Genomic DNA, 17,305 nt, shown 5'->3' on the forward strand with positions numbered 1-17,305 from the left:
ATAAATTACTGGGCCTCCTCAACTGAAGTGCTATTTTCTGACAAAACTAAAACAAAGTGGTTTTGCCAAATTATAGCAACACAGGCTTTGCTTCCAAGGATATAACCAAGAATATTCAGCTTTAAAAGCAAGATTGCCTTTGTTTCTGCTGTTTATTAAGTAGCTTGCCTCCAACCAATTTTCTGTCTATCTTATAAATTTTTTTGCGTGCAGTGGACAATAAACACTTCATTTACTTGGCTTCTGTGGCAGCATGTGAAAATCAAATACATAGCTACAATAAAAGGCTGGGTTTACATGCCCAAATAGAGTCAGGTTCTAAATCTCAGCCCTATTGTCATTCCAACCGGCTCAAAGCTGCCAAGTTGCCACATCCTCACTCAAAAATTATTTCAATGACCAAAATATTCAGCTATGTTTTCCTTCAGTCTCAAATCACCCAAATGCCTGTTGTGTCACCTGGCCATATATCCACCTGGCAGCCTTGAGAGAGTTAATATTGTGTGCTTACTCTTTGAAGGAGGATTGCTTTTAAGTGATATTCAATCTGCTCCAGAAGCTCACTGCAAAAGGGCTAAGGACTTCTTAGAAATGCTTCAGAAACCTCATGATGCCTCTACATCTGCTGAAATCTGCCTATGTAAATGCAATGGCTGACAAATTGCAGCCCTGTTATGCTTCAAACCTGATTTCATGTCCAAGTAATTACCTGGACACGCTGAAAAGAGGTGAAGCTTTTCGTCTTTCCTGGACCTTAAGAACCATGAGGTTTGGTTTTGCTTTATTGTTTCTTTGTTTGTTTGGGTTTGTTTGTTTGTTTTTTTAAATAAACCCTTCTCACCTAGTTAAGCAGCTTTAGGGCTGCAACAAACTTTTTTGACTGTTTGGAACAAAAAAAAAAAAAGGAAAAAAAAAAAAGATATTGTTTTTCACATAGAGGAAACAAAAATGGAGCGGAGGGGGATGCTGGGCTCAAAGTAAGTATGTTACACTTTAAAGGTTCCCATTCCCTCGCCTCTCTTAGGTTAGCAGCTCTCTGCTGGGGCACTAACAGATTTACAGACATTTGTTAAACCCCTTGAACTCCACTACAGCTCAGGGCACTAGGCCGGTGATGGTAGCAGGCATGCAGAAGGAAACCCGCTGCCAGGCTGGTTCTCTACCTGGAAAGAATGGCTCCAGCAGCACTGTACATCTCTCTTCCCATCAGACAGGCTCTTAAGAGATGGGGTCCTCAGGGCAAGGCCCTTTTTATTCAGACTCTCCCTCTGCTGCAGTGCAAGGGCTGGCTCCTCTCCAAAGAAAACAGTGATAACACATCATCATGATGCTCAATGGCCAGATACTCAATTTCATGTCAAGCCTGTGTTCTTAATATAAAGAGAAATGTTGTCTCTCTGTTGAACCCTGCTGAACTCTTCCGGTAATATATGAAACCTGGCTTGCCGCAAGCCCAGGTTAAACTTTCCTGCTACTTTTCTCCTTTTCAGTTTCCCTGAGGCACTTCTCTAGCCTTTTCTCAATAGAGTCAGCAGTAATTTGCATACCAAAGAGAACACAAACTGGAAAATGCTGGTCCTACAAGGACGATGGACAAGCCAGTAATGTTTGGTTTGTTATACACCAGAAGCTAGGATGAGCCCAGTGAGGGCTTTGCTGATTTATTACGTGATTGCTACCTGTGTTATCAAAAAGCTGCTATCGAGCAGCTGACAGCCGTGGGGCAAGATTTCATCAGTGTGAGGAGGGGGTGGAGGGCAGGGAGGAACTCCTCACCTGTAGCTGCAGCAGGTTAATCTCTCCATATCACCACAGAAGCAGCATGGACACAACCCCTGCACACAGCTCTTAAAAACGGCTTTGCCGATGCTCACTGGCCTCAGAGTCCCTACTGCTCTGCAGATCCCAGCTATCACATTTTTCCTACTTGTTTTTGTTCCCCCTCACGGGTGTTGGATCTCCGCTGTGGTCCCGAAGGGTGTCAGCTCCTCTGAGCATCACCACGCAGTGCAGCTTGGAGAACACAGGGCAAATTTCTATGTGTAGCGATTTCCAAAGAATCATATGGCATATAAAACCCACAAGATTAGTGAATTGAATTTTAAATGAAACAATCGATTAGTAAGACTTTTAATTTCTAAAATTAATTAATCCTGTTCAGTCAAGAGTACTAAAGTCTGCGTTTCTACATCTTTGCTAATATCATGGAGAGAGAAACACAGTCCTTTCCCACAGCCAGATGCAACATTGCTATAATAATGATGGTCAATAAAATTAGCATAATTAGTCTTTTTATGAGATGCATCCAAACAATTCCTAGTGATGCTTTTTTTTTTTCCAGCTTCACGAGAAAGAATTCTCCGTTGGTGGAGTCTGAATTATTCATGTTGATATGAAAAGCTATGAATGTGCCTATAGGGGACTTAAAAATAAATTTTAATGTAAGACCTACTTTTCAATGGTTCATGCACATTTAATTGCACAGTTCCAGGCCCTGCTGTGTTTAAATGTAGCTTTAAAAGGTCTAGTTATAGACATAAATCTATTTCCCAAACTGTGAGCTTTAAAAAAATGGTTCTAAAAGCTAAAATTCTTTGCATTAGTGAAGGGCACAGACATTTGAGAATTAACTGGTACACAATGCTCCACCCTAAGAGATTTTGTTAGTCCTGGTGTGCCAAAGGCAGACACTTTAATGTTTCAAACTGAAGCAAGAAACCTGTATGTTTGTAGTACAAGGAAGGGCATCTGCAAGGGTAGCACAGGCCCAGGTAGGAGAGCAGCTCTTCAGCACAGGAATCCTTCTAGTTTCAGCAACATAGCAAGCCCTAACACAGCACAGAAGATTATTCCTTCCATATTTTGTTTAGAGAGCTTTACTTATAAGTTTAACTAGCTAAATCATAGCAATGAGGGTGGCTTTGAACTAGAAACAGACTGAGAAGGCAGAGTACATGGTGTAAGAGCACCAGCTTTATTTTAATGCCTGCAACTCAAAACCCGATCCATTTTTTTCAGATGCTAAAAAATCTTTCATGTTTCTCTTCAAGTCAAATTCCACAGCTCGCAAGAGGAAAAAATAAAACCAAAATTCACTTTTTGATGTAAGCTGAAGGGAATTTGTCACAAAGGTAGCCACTGCCCTTCCATTGTAATGGCCCTGTGTACCTTTGATTTTTAAACTGCAAGGCTGTTGGCTTTGATGTAGTCATAGTTTCCTTTTTACTTTTGCTTACAGCTGCTGAGCACCCAATCCCAGGATTGCATGACAAGACACCGTTCATTTTTTCTAAGAAGTCACTAACTACCCCTGTAACAGGCCCTAAATCTCACTTTCAAAAAAAGAACACCCCACTTCTCTGGGTGCTTCCCACCCCAGGAGTTTCAATGTCTTGTATTCTGCCACACCTATTTATATATTGCATAAAGCACCTCTAATAAAAAGCAAATTATCTTGTGTGAGGTTGCTAATCTTGCTGCTGGGGAACCTTACTGGCAGTTAATCCACAAACTGCTTAGGTGGATGCAGGAATCCATTAAAAAGTTGTTGGTACTAACTAATATTTTCTGGTACGTTTTTCTAATTGTTTTCTGGACAGTTTTTCTTGAAAATTATTGAAACCAAAGAGAGAGGTGTGTATTTTGGTGCGCTGGCTCTTCCCCTGCCTGAAATACTCCGAACACAGATAATGTATCATGCCCAACTATATCACAACACTACATGTTTCTATATAGTTTGTAGATAATTTTTAACTAATAAGCAGCTAGACATTTAAGTATTTAATTTTGACTAAACTTGGAGTTTAGTCAAAATCTCATGGACACCGTGTAATAAAAACACACAAACAAGCATCAGTGCCTACAGCTAAATTACAGCATTGGCTCGTAGCTGAATTTCCTGCTCATAAATATCGCTATACAAAACTGCTTAATCAGGTGCTTATTACTTGCTGGCACTGAGCCAGGGCATTGTGGACATCCGACCATTTCCAGCACTAAGCCTCACTGCATCTCGATGGGCGATTCTCTGCTGTCAGATGAGAAAGAGAGATCAGGACTTGGCATTTCTATAGCTGTGACAGCTCACAGCCCCCATGGGCTGTTTGTGTGGCAGCTCTCCAAACTGGGTTGGAGATTTTTCTTCCAGCCAGCTCATTTTCTTGCTTCAAATCTCAGGGTTGCCCCAGAAATATCTGTGGCAGGACAGGAGATGGGGCGGTGTGTGCCGAGCAGCGTGCAGGGGTGAGGACAGGATGAGGGTGCATTAGGATTGTATGGCTGCTGATAGCAACACATCATGGGACCATGGCCGAAAGACATAGATGGCCTCGATGTCAGTTATCACATATCTGTTTTCTGGCTCTTTCCGGTTGAAAAATGATCAGAGACAGAAAAGGAAAATACTATCATGTCTTACACTTACTAGTCCAGACGTGGGGAAAAATCAGTAAAGGATCAGACAAAAAAAATCATATAATTTGGGTAAGGTCAGACAAAATGTCAGTGACGGAGACAAGGGATGAAGTCTTGAGGGACATGTATTTCTGTAGTAGCTAGACAGCACTCCAGATGATTCACTTGCTGCCTTACTAAAAATATTTCTGTTGGTTGTGGTAAGCATTGTCTGGGACTGGCTGCACTTCCATCAAGACTGTGTTGTTTGTTTGTTTTCCTTCCCATCACTATCAGTGAGAATTGTTTCTAACTAAGCTAAAGCATATTATACAGAGTTCATCCCTCACACTTCGGTGGGCAGGATTAAAAGCTCTGCTTCAGCCTCTATGCTGCTGCCAAATTTTCCTGAATGAACCAGTTGGATATATATTTCTGGGGGGAAAAGCCTGACCCATAAGTAACAGGAAACCAAGATGCTTCTCTCCTGTGAACAGACCTTTCAAGAGCAATACTCAGCAAGTCTCATTGTGTAATCAACTAAGCAACATGGTCAAAACTGTCTGTTGCTGGAGGAAAGAGATTAGATGTATCTGGAGGCTCTGATGTGCTTCACCCTCTAAGGCTCTTGCTCTTTGAATCATGGTGCCACGGAGGCTAAAGAGAGGTGAAGGTGCGGAAAACCTGTTCTTACAGCTATTGCTTTAGTAACATAAGATGCAAATGGTAGCATGCAAGGAAGAAGAGGGTAATTAGGCAAATTTCACAAACGAGGAAAAAAATTATTTATGTTCTTTTCATTCCACATCTGTAGTTGGTGGCACAGACTGGCCCAGGTGCCTCACAATGCCTGTAAATAAGAGTTTATCAGAGATCTCCCACACATCCCAGGAGAGAATAGGGATTGTGTAACTTTACTGCTCAGGCATAAGACTTGCTTCAAGTTGTTTGTTTTTTAATTAGGTTATTCCCTCTTTGCAGCTCAGAGCACAATCCTCCTAGAGCTGATGAGCAACAGCAAACAATGGGTGCCACAGCAAGGAGCTGCTGCCATGGAAAGGAACTGGCAATTGCCTGTCTGCCCTATTTCCCCAAAAATAAGACCTACCCTGAAAATAAGTCCTAACATAATTTTTCAGGATTTTTGAGAATGCTCAAAATATAAGCCCCACTCTAAAAGTAAGCCCTTAGTTACAGTTAATAAAAAAGTCAATTTAAATAGTGTCCAGGCAGCTATACATGTAAAAAATTAATAAGTTTTAGAGCAAAAATTAATATCAGACCCTCTCTTATTTTCAAAGAAACAGGGTAGCGGTAGTGAAACCATGAAACACAGAACTGGAGCTTCCTAAGTCCTGGCACCTTGCTTTTCACAATGCGTTTACAGGCCATCCCTGGTTACAAGTCTCATGCACATAGAGAGGCATCACCTGTGCACGAGAAGCAGCTGATGACACCAAACCCATCCTTACTACAAAGATTAGCTATGAAAATGATATTGCCTCTCTTCCTCCATTCACAAGCCTTACTTGTTGCGGTATTCATCGAGCATGCGCTGGGCGTCCTTCTCCTCCCGCTCCAGCTTGGCCCGATCAGATGCCAGCTCCCGCATTCGCTGCCGGTTGAACTCGATCTGCCCGGCGAAGGCTTCGTCCAAGCCCACCAGCTCGTCCATGCGCTGGAAGGTCTCCAGCTGCTTCCGCAAGATGGTGTTGCGCTGCTCCAGGACGCGCGCCCGGTTGATGTAGCTGGCAAAACGCTCGTTGAGCTCCTGCAGGTTCTCCAGACCCCGGGCTTGGGCCAAGCTGTCGAATTCGGGGGAGCCTCGCAGCTCATCATAGGCATTGGACCTTTCGTACTTCTCCTTGCGCACCTCGCGGAGAAAGCTGCTCCTGTACATGGCTTCGGGGGGACTGTGCAGTGCCGGGTTCCCCTCTTGTGTGCCTGCCTGTCTCTCCAGTTTGGATCTGAATTATGTCTGGGGGGTTTGGGGAGGAAGAACTGAACATAATCACCCCCCCCCCAGATGATTAGGACTTGACTCCAGGGCAGTTTGTGGCACTAAAGGCATCATCTGCAGCAGTGAATTAAATAAAACCCAGTGGCCCCGCCTTGGGGCTGCCCATCCAGGCGTCAGCAGTTCGGAGGAGCAGTGGGCATGGGGGGGGAGAGGGGCTTTTCTTTTTGAGCGTTGCAATTGTGTATGGCTAGAATAAAAGAGAGCAACATCCAGCTTTCACCCGGCAGATTAAAGCATTATCCATGGACAACAAAACAAGCACTTTGCAGTTTTGGAGGTTAAGCTCAAAGCCTTTCACGGCTCTGCTGGGGGGAGAGCTTTGTCCCATGGTGGTGTCCCCAGGGCTGTGTGCAGAGGCCTTCTGCTGAGGCAGGATTCTGGTGTGAGCAGATGGCAGAGTTCAATTTTTGTTATTTGACAGTTTTGCAATTGTTTAGATTGATGGAATAGTGTATAATAGTCAATGTGACTACTGCTTCAAGTACAAGAGTTTGCCATTCAGTTCTCATTTCATGCTTCTTCATGTCAGTCTTTTTTGCAGGTTATTTCTACCTTGCATAAGAGGCATCAAAGCAGCAGTGGTACTAAAAGCCCCATGTTTAACAGGCCCCTGTTGGGAGGCCAGTTTCCTTGGGGATAGCTACATGCCATGTCCTCTTGTGGACTTTCCATATTATCCCATGGGCAATCACCATCCTTCCTTTCTTCCCTTCACTCCCACTATAATGGAGTTTTGTGTGCTGCTATTCCCTGAGAGGTTTTAGTTTTTCTGGAATTGATATATGTATTTCCTCCAGTATTTTTTTTCCAGTCTTTCCCTTTACAAAATCCTCCTTCTTGGGCCCATTCTTCCAGAAGCATGCCTACTTGCCCAGCCAAAATAGCCCAGCATCAAGACAGTCCAATGTTGAGATCTCTGTTAATAATGAATTTATGTAGAAGTCACTCTTTCATTTTTTAACAGACACATCTTACATGACTCTTCAAACCTCATGTATTGGAACCTTAATGGAGAGCGGTCTCACTGATGGCAAGCGCAGAAGTGAAGAAAGAAACTGGGTGACTCAGATGACTCTGAAGTTCGGGTTCTGTTATCAAATCTGTATCAAAAGGGGGAAAAAAAAATCATAAGATGTTTTCTGAATATTTCCTATTCTGCTTCAGATTATTTGGAAATGCAACGAGGAAATATCAAATGATCTTTCAGAAAATCAAAGGCGGCTTTGGACACACGTGCAGCTTCACAAAAGCTTCTGAACTACATACTTAGCAAAACAGATGTAGATTTTTTTACAAATGTTTGAGATCTTTATATAGCAATGGACATAAAAGCACTGTTTTCCACGCAGTACAAACACGTCGGCATTTGCAGCTCTTTGGCTGGACAAGCCTGCCCTGCCAAACAATGCAGCTGAGCTTTTTACAAAGTTAGTCTTCCAGAAGAGATCAGAAAGTAGATTCTGCTGGATTGTGGACAGTGTATTTTCATAGCAAGAGTTTTTTAGGTTTTAGATAGCCTTTCAATACAATAATAGCCTATGTGAGTACCATCCCATCCCTCTCTCTGAGGCTGGAAGCAGCCTTGACTCCATGCTGACCATGCACCTTAACCCTTTAGGTAATAATGTTAAAGTTTGTGTACAGTGTGTGTACAGACCCACCATATCCCCAAACAGATCAGCCTGTCCACAAGGAAACCCTTGCAGTGCTAATTTTGGTTATTAAAATTTATCCCATGGTTTCTGCTTGGAAAAATCTGGGTTTGCTATAGCGTGTATTTCTATAAATGCTATAGCATGTGTTGCTATTACATGCATTTCTCTAAGGTAGGATTTCTGATTCCAGGATCTCACCTTGAGCTGGGCCTAAGCTTAAACCACTCAGGCTCTGTATTAGTGACTTTCTGTGGTGAAGGCTCCACCTGCTAGTTCAGTGCCTTAAGGAGATACCTTGGCCTCCAGACAGCTCATGAACACTCAAATGCAGCAAACCAGAATAAAACAGCCTGAAAGGAAAAACAGTTTGGCCTAGACTGCAAATTTTCTTTTTCTTTTCAAAGAGAGAGCATCAAAAATAACATAGAAAAATCAATCCGCTCCTGTCATGCACTGAATTATTTGGCTTATCTAATGGACCACTAAGGTGAATTTCTTACAAATGGATCCTGCACACTGTTTCCTATTTAGAGGAGGTTTGAAGCCTGAAAGGTTATCAATACACACACTAATGAAGTGTCTGACAAACCACTGCTTGGAAGCTTTTTAGATTTAAATCAGTGCGTATATGTACAAAACCACTTGTATACAAAATATGTCATCTTTTTAATCTAATGCCTGCATTATAAATAAGAAGGAACATGAAGAAACAATTTGTATTTTTCCCTCTTTGTCCCCAGAGTATGTGGGACTTGTTCTTCCGAGAACAAAACCTGAGGCGGTCTCTTTGCAGTTTAAATGCACTACGTGATACATCACCATTGTACCAGCACGGGTGTTTACCTACCACTGCCCAGCTCAATAAATCCCTGATACAGTGGGTGGTTTGTTTCTTCTCTAATTGCTTTTATTGCTGTAAACTCTTTGCAGACTAACTTGGCTATATCCCTTATGCACAATATGAGCATATTTTGGCAGTGTCATCAACCTACTTGTACTCCTTCCCACTCAGCTAAACCAACACGAGCTCTTCATCCTAAATCAAAACAAATAAAACAATCCAGTTAAAATTTCATCTTTCTGCTAAGAAAAGGCCCAGCCTTGGTGGTGCTCTGCATGGCCCCAAGACAGATCCCCACAGGCAGCCTGCTCAGGTTTTTCAAATTAATCCTCTGAGCTCAGTAATAATAAGACAGCTTGATGGTCTGTTCAGCTGCTATGAACTGACTGCAGACAACCATGCGGCTCTACCTGTACAGTCCAGCTGAGGCACTTGGTTCACTGTTGCTGTGTTTTCAAGTTATTTTGCATCATTCAGAGCCTGATACTATAGCCCAAAGTTTCCTGTTCTGTAGTCCAGATTGAAACTTCAGAACAAGGTGTGCTAACAAAATGTGTCTCAATCATTTCATGGCAAGGTCTCATTAGATGGAAATTGAGATTATTCTTGATTTGGAGAACTGATTCTCAAAACGCCATATCCAGGTACATCACGTCACAGGGCTGAAGAGAGCTGCAGTGAAGGCATTCAGAGCTGGAACTTCTTGGTGAATATGATGGATGAGGAAGATTAAATGAATTTGGGCTGATTAGTTTTAAGGATGACTCAAACTGACGTACATTCAAACACGAAAGAGTGCAGTGCACTGAAAAAAGGTTTTTGGTTTTTTTTTTTTTCCAAGTCTATGGTGAATAGGACAATAACAAGTTTAAACTGTGCAATATAAGATACAAATTAGTCACAAGGAAAGTAGTCTAACTGCTCCTCTAATGAAACAATGACTGCAAAATCTCAGTCACTGAAGCACTTCAAAGATCAGGCTAAGCAAACATTGCCCAGCATCAAGGGGTATTCAGTTTACCCTCCCTTAGGAAAGAGTTTACAGGACACTACGGGGGTGTTCCTTAAGTCACTCTTAGTGCTCCTGGGGCCCTGGCAATGATTTCTGAGGTCTCTCCCAACCCTGCAAGATCCATACCCTCCCTGCTTCTTAAGTGCCCTTGCACACAGTCTTCATATTTGCTTTAGAAATCATTCTCTGGTGTGGCATTTCTGTGCAGCACATCACATCTGGATGCTGACTTGCACCCTGCTTTTTGGACTTTTCCTGCAGCTATTCCTATCCCTCCAGGTTACAACAAAAAGCTCAGTGCTCAAAGTTGAGTTTTAGTTATAACATCATGCAGCTCTTTACAAAATACACGATTAGGTACCACCAGAGGGCTGTAGTCCTACAGCAGGAGGAGGCTGTGGGCTGGAGATTCAGTACCTCAGTTCCCAGCATAAGTAACACCAGTGACTCCTACAGAGAGTTTGCTCTGCAGTATAAAACCAGCTGGATTTTGTCCTTATTGCAAGAGTATATGTGCTGCAACAAGCCACTGCTTCTGCTCAAGGATATCAAACTCCACGGGGATCAGGGTCAGCCCCCTGCCAGTGGTGAATGTGCTGCTATAAAGCTGGATATCTGCTGCATTGCTCAGGACACACACCACAAGAAACCAGCTCAAATATACACCCCAAAAATAACAGCAGCCCTGGGACAGACCCTTTGCTAAGCTCCCACTGTGAAATCAAGTCAGCAGAACATTTGTTGCACAAACCTGGTGTTAGGCTGTGCTCTTCAGAGCTGGGCATGACACGAGAAATCAGATTGAAGTAAACAACATCATTAATTTTCTGTAGCAATCAAACAAAATCAGAATGGGAGTAAATTTTTGGTCTGTTTTGTACTGCTAAGTGTGTCGTAGTAACTAAGCTTCCCAATTGCAGTGTTAGGAAGACAAGTTCTACCAAGTTAAGCTGAGAGATTTCCTGTCCCCACCTTCATTTCGGCTATCAACAAGAAGAAACACCACTCTGAAAGACACCCTTCCAGTCAAAGGATCAGAGACAAAAATGGGGTAAATTCTCAGGATTTTGTTTTTTATTTCCTACTTTTATTTAATCTAATGACTTGGGATTTCTTCCTTCGCTCTCTGAATAGTGCACAAAACAACAAAGGACAATACATCAAAAAGAAATGAGATATCTGGAAGATGACAGTTGGTTTAGACCTCAAACTCCTGGGAAAAAGTGAAACTGAAAAATGTGAGAAAAAAGTTTGAGTTAATTGTAAATAATGATCCTTTCAGCATTCAGCATCTCCTGATAGAGGGCACAGGATGGCCCCTATCTATGTACCTCATTATTAAATAAATATTGCTTATTTGGAAGCACAGAACATTTTTGAGATATTCTGTCCAGAAATTTTCATCCCAAAACTGCTGAAAATTCAAGTACCTATTTTGTCTTTGTAGAATAAACATTTCTTTGTTCAGATGTTGATTCAGAAAACTTTAAGTAAACTGTGACTATTTTCTAGGTACTTCAGAACAAAAACCAACCCATTTGAACAAATCTTGTTTTTCAGAGTGTCTCTCAGGAACAAAATATTTCAACTCAAATTTTCCCACAGAAGCTTAAGTTTTTCCCCCATTTCCTGCTCTTGGAGATAAACATTGCAATTAATACATAATTTTGATGGGGCAAATAATATACTTGACAGTGGAGAAGAGAAAGAATAAGGACCATTTTTTTCCCTGAAGAGTTCACAATACAAGGAAAGCCATAGTATGCTGCAGAAACTATGTGGCCTTTTCTTCCACCCAGGAAAAAGAGCAGGAAGCTCTGTTTTCTGAAAGGGTGTTTGTTTGATTTCTTCTAAGGCAGGGGTGTCAAACCCATTCTCACTGGGGGCCACATCAGCCTCATGGTTGCCTTCAAAAGGCCAAATGTAATTTTAGGACTGTATAAATGTAACATGATGTGGCCCCTGGTGAAAATTAGTTTGCTACCTTTGCTACAAGGGGAAAGAGAGAAAATGCAGTTTAACCAAATCTACTTGAGCCCTGTAGGTGGTAATCAGAATTCCTGTAACAGACAGAACAAGGAAAACAGGAGCCAGAAGAGATGTACAATCTCTGCTGGAAAAACTACCCTGAAGGAATGAAGTGGCAGAACTGGGGAAGGAAAACAAGGAGAGAAGAGCTTGAAAAGGGGCCAAAGGATAAACTTTAATTGGAGCTGGTATAAAACAGCCAACTGCATATGCCAACCTGGCCCTTCGGGGGTGCTACTACTGGTGATGTAGAGCTGGCTGCATCCCAGCAGTGATAGTGGTGGGAGGTCCAGCTTGACAAATGGGACCAAGAGCCTCCAGCAGACTGGGGAGAGAGAGAGGAGGACAGCTTGAATCCCTGCTCCTGCCCTGCCCCAGCAGCTGCTCAGGGTGAGGATCATGTTAAGGACAGCCACCTTCACAGAGGGACCACAAGCCACACATATTCCAGCACATGCAAATCCAAAAAGCTGCCTCTGGTCCTCATAGCCACCAAAGTCACCTGCCATCCAGGTTAAAGTTGCATTCAGAGCTGATAAGCCCTTTCTGCTCCCACAGCCCAAAAAAAAGGAACAACATGGAGGTCAGACACTGGTCCCTTCCTTCCCTCCCCAGCAGCACCAGTGCGCATACAGCATCCCTTTCCTGCCCCTGATGCCAGCAGCTGTTCTTGCTTTTTCCTGCCCAGGAACCCGCAGTGTGAACCCAAAGAACTCGCAAACGATGACGTTTTTCCTAACAGCATCCATACAGTGAGTGTTTGCTCAATTCAGAGAGCTACTGTCAGGCACATCTTCTCAGCGATGTCTCATCGGGATACTGGAGCTGAAAACATAACCCCAAAATGAAGCATTACACATGGTCAGCACACAGAAGGCTGTGAATTTTAAACACATGCCACTGACTTTTCTTCCCTCTAACACCCTTGAATATTTAGCACATAAGTGCTAAAACGCTGTCTTAAGTTCCTGGAAGTTAATAAAACTAGATAAGATGTTTGAATTCTCTCTGGTAGCAAATATATAATGAAAGGTACTGAGCAGGATTGATTTCTACTGGATCACATCTTCGGCGCATCGTCACAAGAGTGAACCAGACAACTTCTAATTCAAAACGCAATTTTTGAAACCTGCACTGTCTTTCTGGGCAATCAGTCAGCATCTCAGAGCTGTCAAAGGCAGTCTAGCAACAGACTGAAATTTTGAGAGAAAGAAATAAACAACCCAGAGGTTTGTGTCTTGGGGACAAGGAAACTGAGAATTCAGCAATTGTAACAAAAATGATCAAGTCAATAAAAGTTTTCAAGAAACCCACACTAGGTTCAGGGGTAGTATTTTCTTCTACTCTTTTCCTGATTTCTTTTCACTGAAAATGAAAGGGGAAGGATAAATTAAGGAATTTTGAGTAAATGAGAGCTGAAAATAAAATCATCTCCCTTTCTGTTGGTATTGCTTTTCAGTCCTGCTTGCCATGAAACCCATTAAACAGAAAACATTATAAAGCACTTCATTAGTTCTCCCTCACTAAAAGTTCAGAAAACAAAAAGATAATGTCTGTGACTGGATTAAAGGAGCTAAATGGTATTTCTTTTTAGAAATGAAACCTCTGTTATTGTTGAAGCAACAATACCTCTGTTAACTGCCATCGATGCTGATTGAAATGGTACAGCAATCAGTTTGTTATTGTTGCTATGGTGTAAGATTAGTTAGAGGACATACAGGCCACAACTATAGAAGGAAATGAGTCAGGTTGATGCAAAGTGGGGAAAACATCAGCTATCACCATAAATCCAAGGCTTTTCATGTTATAAAGCCATTTACAAAGTTTCTTGTTCATCTCTTTGATTGCCTGCATCAGGGAGAAGTTGGCCATGGGTGCAGCACTAAGGTACTTAAGTAAAAATGAGAGTCCTTTTTATTTGCAGCCTGTTTCTGACTGGTTCTTGCTGGAAGCAGCCTACCATGAGGGGTTTGGGTGGCTATTTCTGATTTTGGGGGTACAATGACAATTCTTGCTTGACTGGTCTCTGGGTATTTGAAGAGCGAGCTCCTGCTGACACCAAGTATTTCTTAGGGTCTCCAGCTACTCCTTCCTCCCAACGGGTGACAAGGACTTTCTGGCAGCTGTATCACTGGGGTGTAGCTTTTTAGGAACCCCCAAGCATATGCACAGAGGCATGAAAAGAAAAAGATCACCCTGCAGATTCACAGGTCCTCACAAAGAAACAGCACAGACCTCTACACAGGCTTTCACCTTTGTGCCTCCCACCCTCAGCTGCTCTGTGCTGCTCTGCAAAGCTCCCATCACTTTTCTGCAATGGAGAGCAGGGGTCACTCCTTGAATGTCTCATTGCATTCACTTCTGAGCTGGGCAGGTATTTGGAGACAAGATGGGAAAGAGTCAGCGTGGCCAGGAGATATTTCATTCCCCTGCCTGGTAATTGCTGCCTGCTCATCTCAGAAATAAATGGCCACTGACTTTGTCTTAGCACAGCCAGTTATGAGTCATCTATTTGAACACCTCTATTTTAACTGTCTCTCCGACTAAAATGCACTTCAAAGCCACTGTACTTTGCAAACCAAGTGCTTGTTGGAAAACTCAGGAGTAGCACTTGTGAAGTGCATGCCTTGATCTGTCTCTAGCTTCAGAACAGTGCTCAAAAATGCCTCTTGGAGATCGTGGTCCTAATTAGCCTTTTAAGTGATCTGCTGCTTTTCATCCACTCTGCCCCATGCCAGTGCTGCTGTGGCCTGAGTTGCTGGAGACTTCCTTGCTGGCACCTTTGGCTGTCATCAAGCCACCAGTCTCGATTGCATCTAAATAGCAACAGCAAAAAGCAGGACAGCAGAGTGAGGCGGCTGTTCTTTGGATCGAGCTTCTGAAACGAACTCAGTCAGAATCAGGAAAAATTGTCTCAGCAGAGAGAAACACCACAGTTTTCCTTCGTTTTTGAGATCTCTCAGATGAAAAGACAAATACAGTTTCTTTAAGAAAATAATAATACAAGGTTTTTTAAAAAGGGGGCAGCCTTCTGTACAAGATCAGAGATGTGAATAAACAGACTATCAGAATACAAGTATTTCTCTAACTTGGCTTATTAAGGTGCCTCTCACATTCTGAAAACACACTCAAATCACTGTTCCACTGTTGAGAAAAATAATTACTTGTTTCCCTGATGAGACTAAAACATGAGTTGCTGTGTGACTACTTGCTAATTATAAATCTTCCAGAACATAAAAAATGCCCAGTATGTTAAAAGGGAAGCTACTTGTGTCATAACAAACCATCCAGCTTCGAGACTACAAACACACATACAGATCATCATCTGCTACGTGTCTTTACAAAGTTAATGAGGTGCACAGAGAGGCTCACACAGGCCACTATCATCCAAAAAGGCTGCTACCAACTTTTCAGCACAAGCTGTGTCAGATCATTACACAGATAAATTCCAGGGTCAATTTATGGCTGTTTGCAGCTGGTGAGGGACCAGTTGCCTCTTGAATTAATGTGAGAGGCACTGGCACTGATTTTGAGCAAAGACAACTGTGATTCTCAGTCCTCTGGGGGTGGCAGTGAAATAAAAGGCCAAAATATCCAGATCCTGCAGATTAAATATATGACGCAGACTGTAATGGAGGAAGAACAAGGCAGCAATGCCAACATGTCCAGCAAGGGGAGGCGCTGTTTTGGAAGAGCCATGCTGTCCTGTCTGCCCTTGCTGCAGAAACATCAAAGCAGACAAGCTGAACTTTTGAGGTGCTGTCACATGAAGTAATGCTCCAAATGGCATGGACTTTGCTTTTCAAAGCATGAAAAATGTCACCAAGTGTTCATTACAGGATTACTCAATAGTCTCCTGTACTGACTCCACCTGAACGCCAAGTATTTCTCATGGAACAAAGTTTTTGTCTCAGGGTAGTGCTTTAAACAGTCTGACCTCTTGAATCATATGAAATAATTGCACCCTGCACCATGCTAGAGTCAATCAGAGTCTAGTACCTGGCAAAAGGAAACCAGTTATCATTTACTCTTAGTTCGTTGCAACAGCATTTAGAGAAGATTTCCTAAACACTCAACGTAAATTCTCCAACTGTGGTCATGAAGAATTTCTCTGGGGTCACTGACAAATCCCCCAAAAGTGGTATTATTTTGTGACCCCCTAACACAAATACAGAAAGTGGTCATTACTACACAATCATCTGTGTGATTTAGAAGAGGTGTATTAGGGACAGACAGATCCCCAGTGCCAGCTGGAACAAAGGACACCAAGTACCTCGTGACAAGATGCATTTCAGGATTAATTCTCATTTTCTCCACAATGCCACAAATTTCCTCTGATGCTCAGCAGGGTGAGTCAAGGAATTAGGAAGAATCTGCCAGGAAAATATTAATTGTCTTTGCTGTGTATAGAAAATTGAGTTGAGAGAGATAATGGGGCAAAGCAGCCTTTAAATCTTCTGGTTGCTATATTGCATGTGATACAGCTCTTCCCTTGTCACAGTCCTCAGCCATGGCCACCACTGGTTACAGCTCCCTGGGGAAGGATCTTTCAGCAGCACTGGTGTTTGCAGACGCCTGTGCTGCTGCCCTGGCTGGCACTGCTGTACCCCAGTTGTCCTTGGGAGCAGGGGAGGGGAATGCTTCACGTCACTTGTTATCTGCATTTCTCTTCTTGCTCCTGCTTCACATCTGAACAGACTGCACCCAAGTTACATGTTCCCAGTTGTCTTGAGGTGTCTGGACCAATTTATCCTTTTGTCATCACTTATTTTTAGCATATTCCCCTCCATCTCATCCATGTGCTCTTTGCTTTAAGACTGCACAGTTTCTGTTTGACCCTATCTTTTGCTTTCTGAAACTCAGTCTCCTTCTGGTGCAAGGGTGGACTCACTGCTTTTGTTTGCAACCTTCCACGTGTATATTCTTGCTATAATTACTCTGATCAGCCTTGCTACTGCTACATCCACTGCAATGCTGTACCTTCACAATTCGCCAAGCCAGAACCACGAACTATGATCCAATTTTCTGAATTCTGCTCATTTTCTACTCTCACGATCATTAAGGCATGAACATTTTATGTAAAAAAGAATACTCTTTTCTGCAAAATAGTTTATATAAAAGTATGGCTACCATCTTCAGAAAGGAGACAATTTATTAGCATTAGTAATGTTTTACTGTGAATCTTACAAATCATTAGGAATCAGGTGCTGTCTTACCATTTTCCTTCCAGTGTTTCACGTAATTTATTTAACAGTTTTGTTTAAAGTTCCAAATCTAACTGGACCAGATTGAACTGAACTGCTCCATCTCACGATCTTACTCCTTCTACTACCACGAACTATTTTTTTACCCACTCT

At 42.5% G+C, this 17,305-nt stretch overlaps 1 protein-coding gene across 3 annotated transcripts in view; it reads right to left on the bottom strand.

Moving 5' to 3' along the window:
- The window catches only part of BFSP1 (beaded filament structural protein 1), a 124,179-nt gene that overhangs the window by 14,251 nt on the left and 92,623 nt on the right, over positions 1-17,305 (bottom strand). For 2 of the 3 annotated variants that reach the window (XM_071805694.1, XM_065835246.2), the window contains 2 exons: positions 8,266-8,417; positions 5,922-7,512 (listed from right to left, as the gene is read on the bottom strand). In XM_071805694.1, coding sequence (XP_071661795.1) covers positions 5,922-6,292 — 371 coding nt within the window. In that variant the 5' untranslated portion in view covers positions 6,293-7,512; positions 8,266-8,417. The remainder of the gene's footprint in view (positions 1-5,921; positions 7,513-8,265; positions 8,418-17,305) is intronic. The other variant, XM_071805695.1, reaches the window with a different exon arrangement.

This window comes from Patagioenas fasciata, chromosome 3, assembly GCF_037038585.1.
Source record: "Patagioenas fasciata isolate bPatFas1 chromosome 3, bPatFas1.hap1, whole genome shotgun sequence".
Taxonomy (NCBI): Eukaryota; Metazoa; Chordata; class Aves; order Columbiformes; family Columbidae; genus Patagioenas; species Patagioenas fasciata.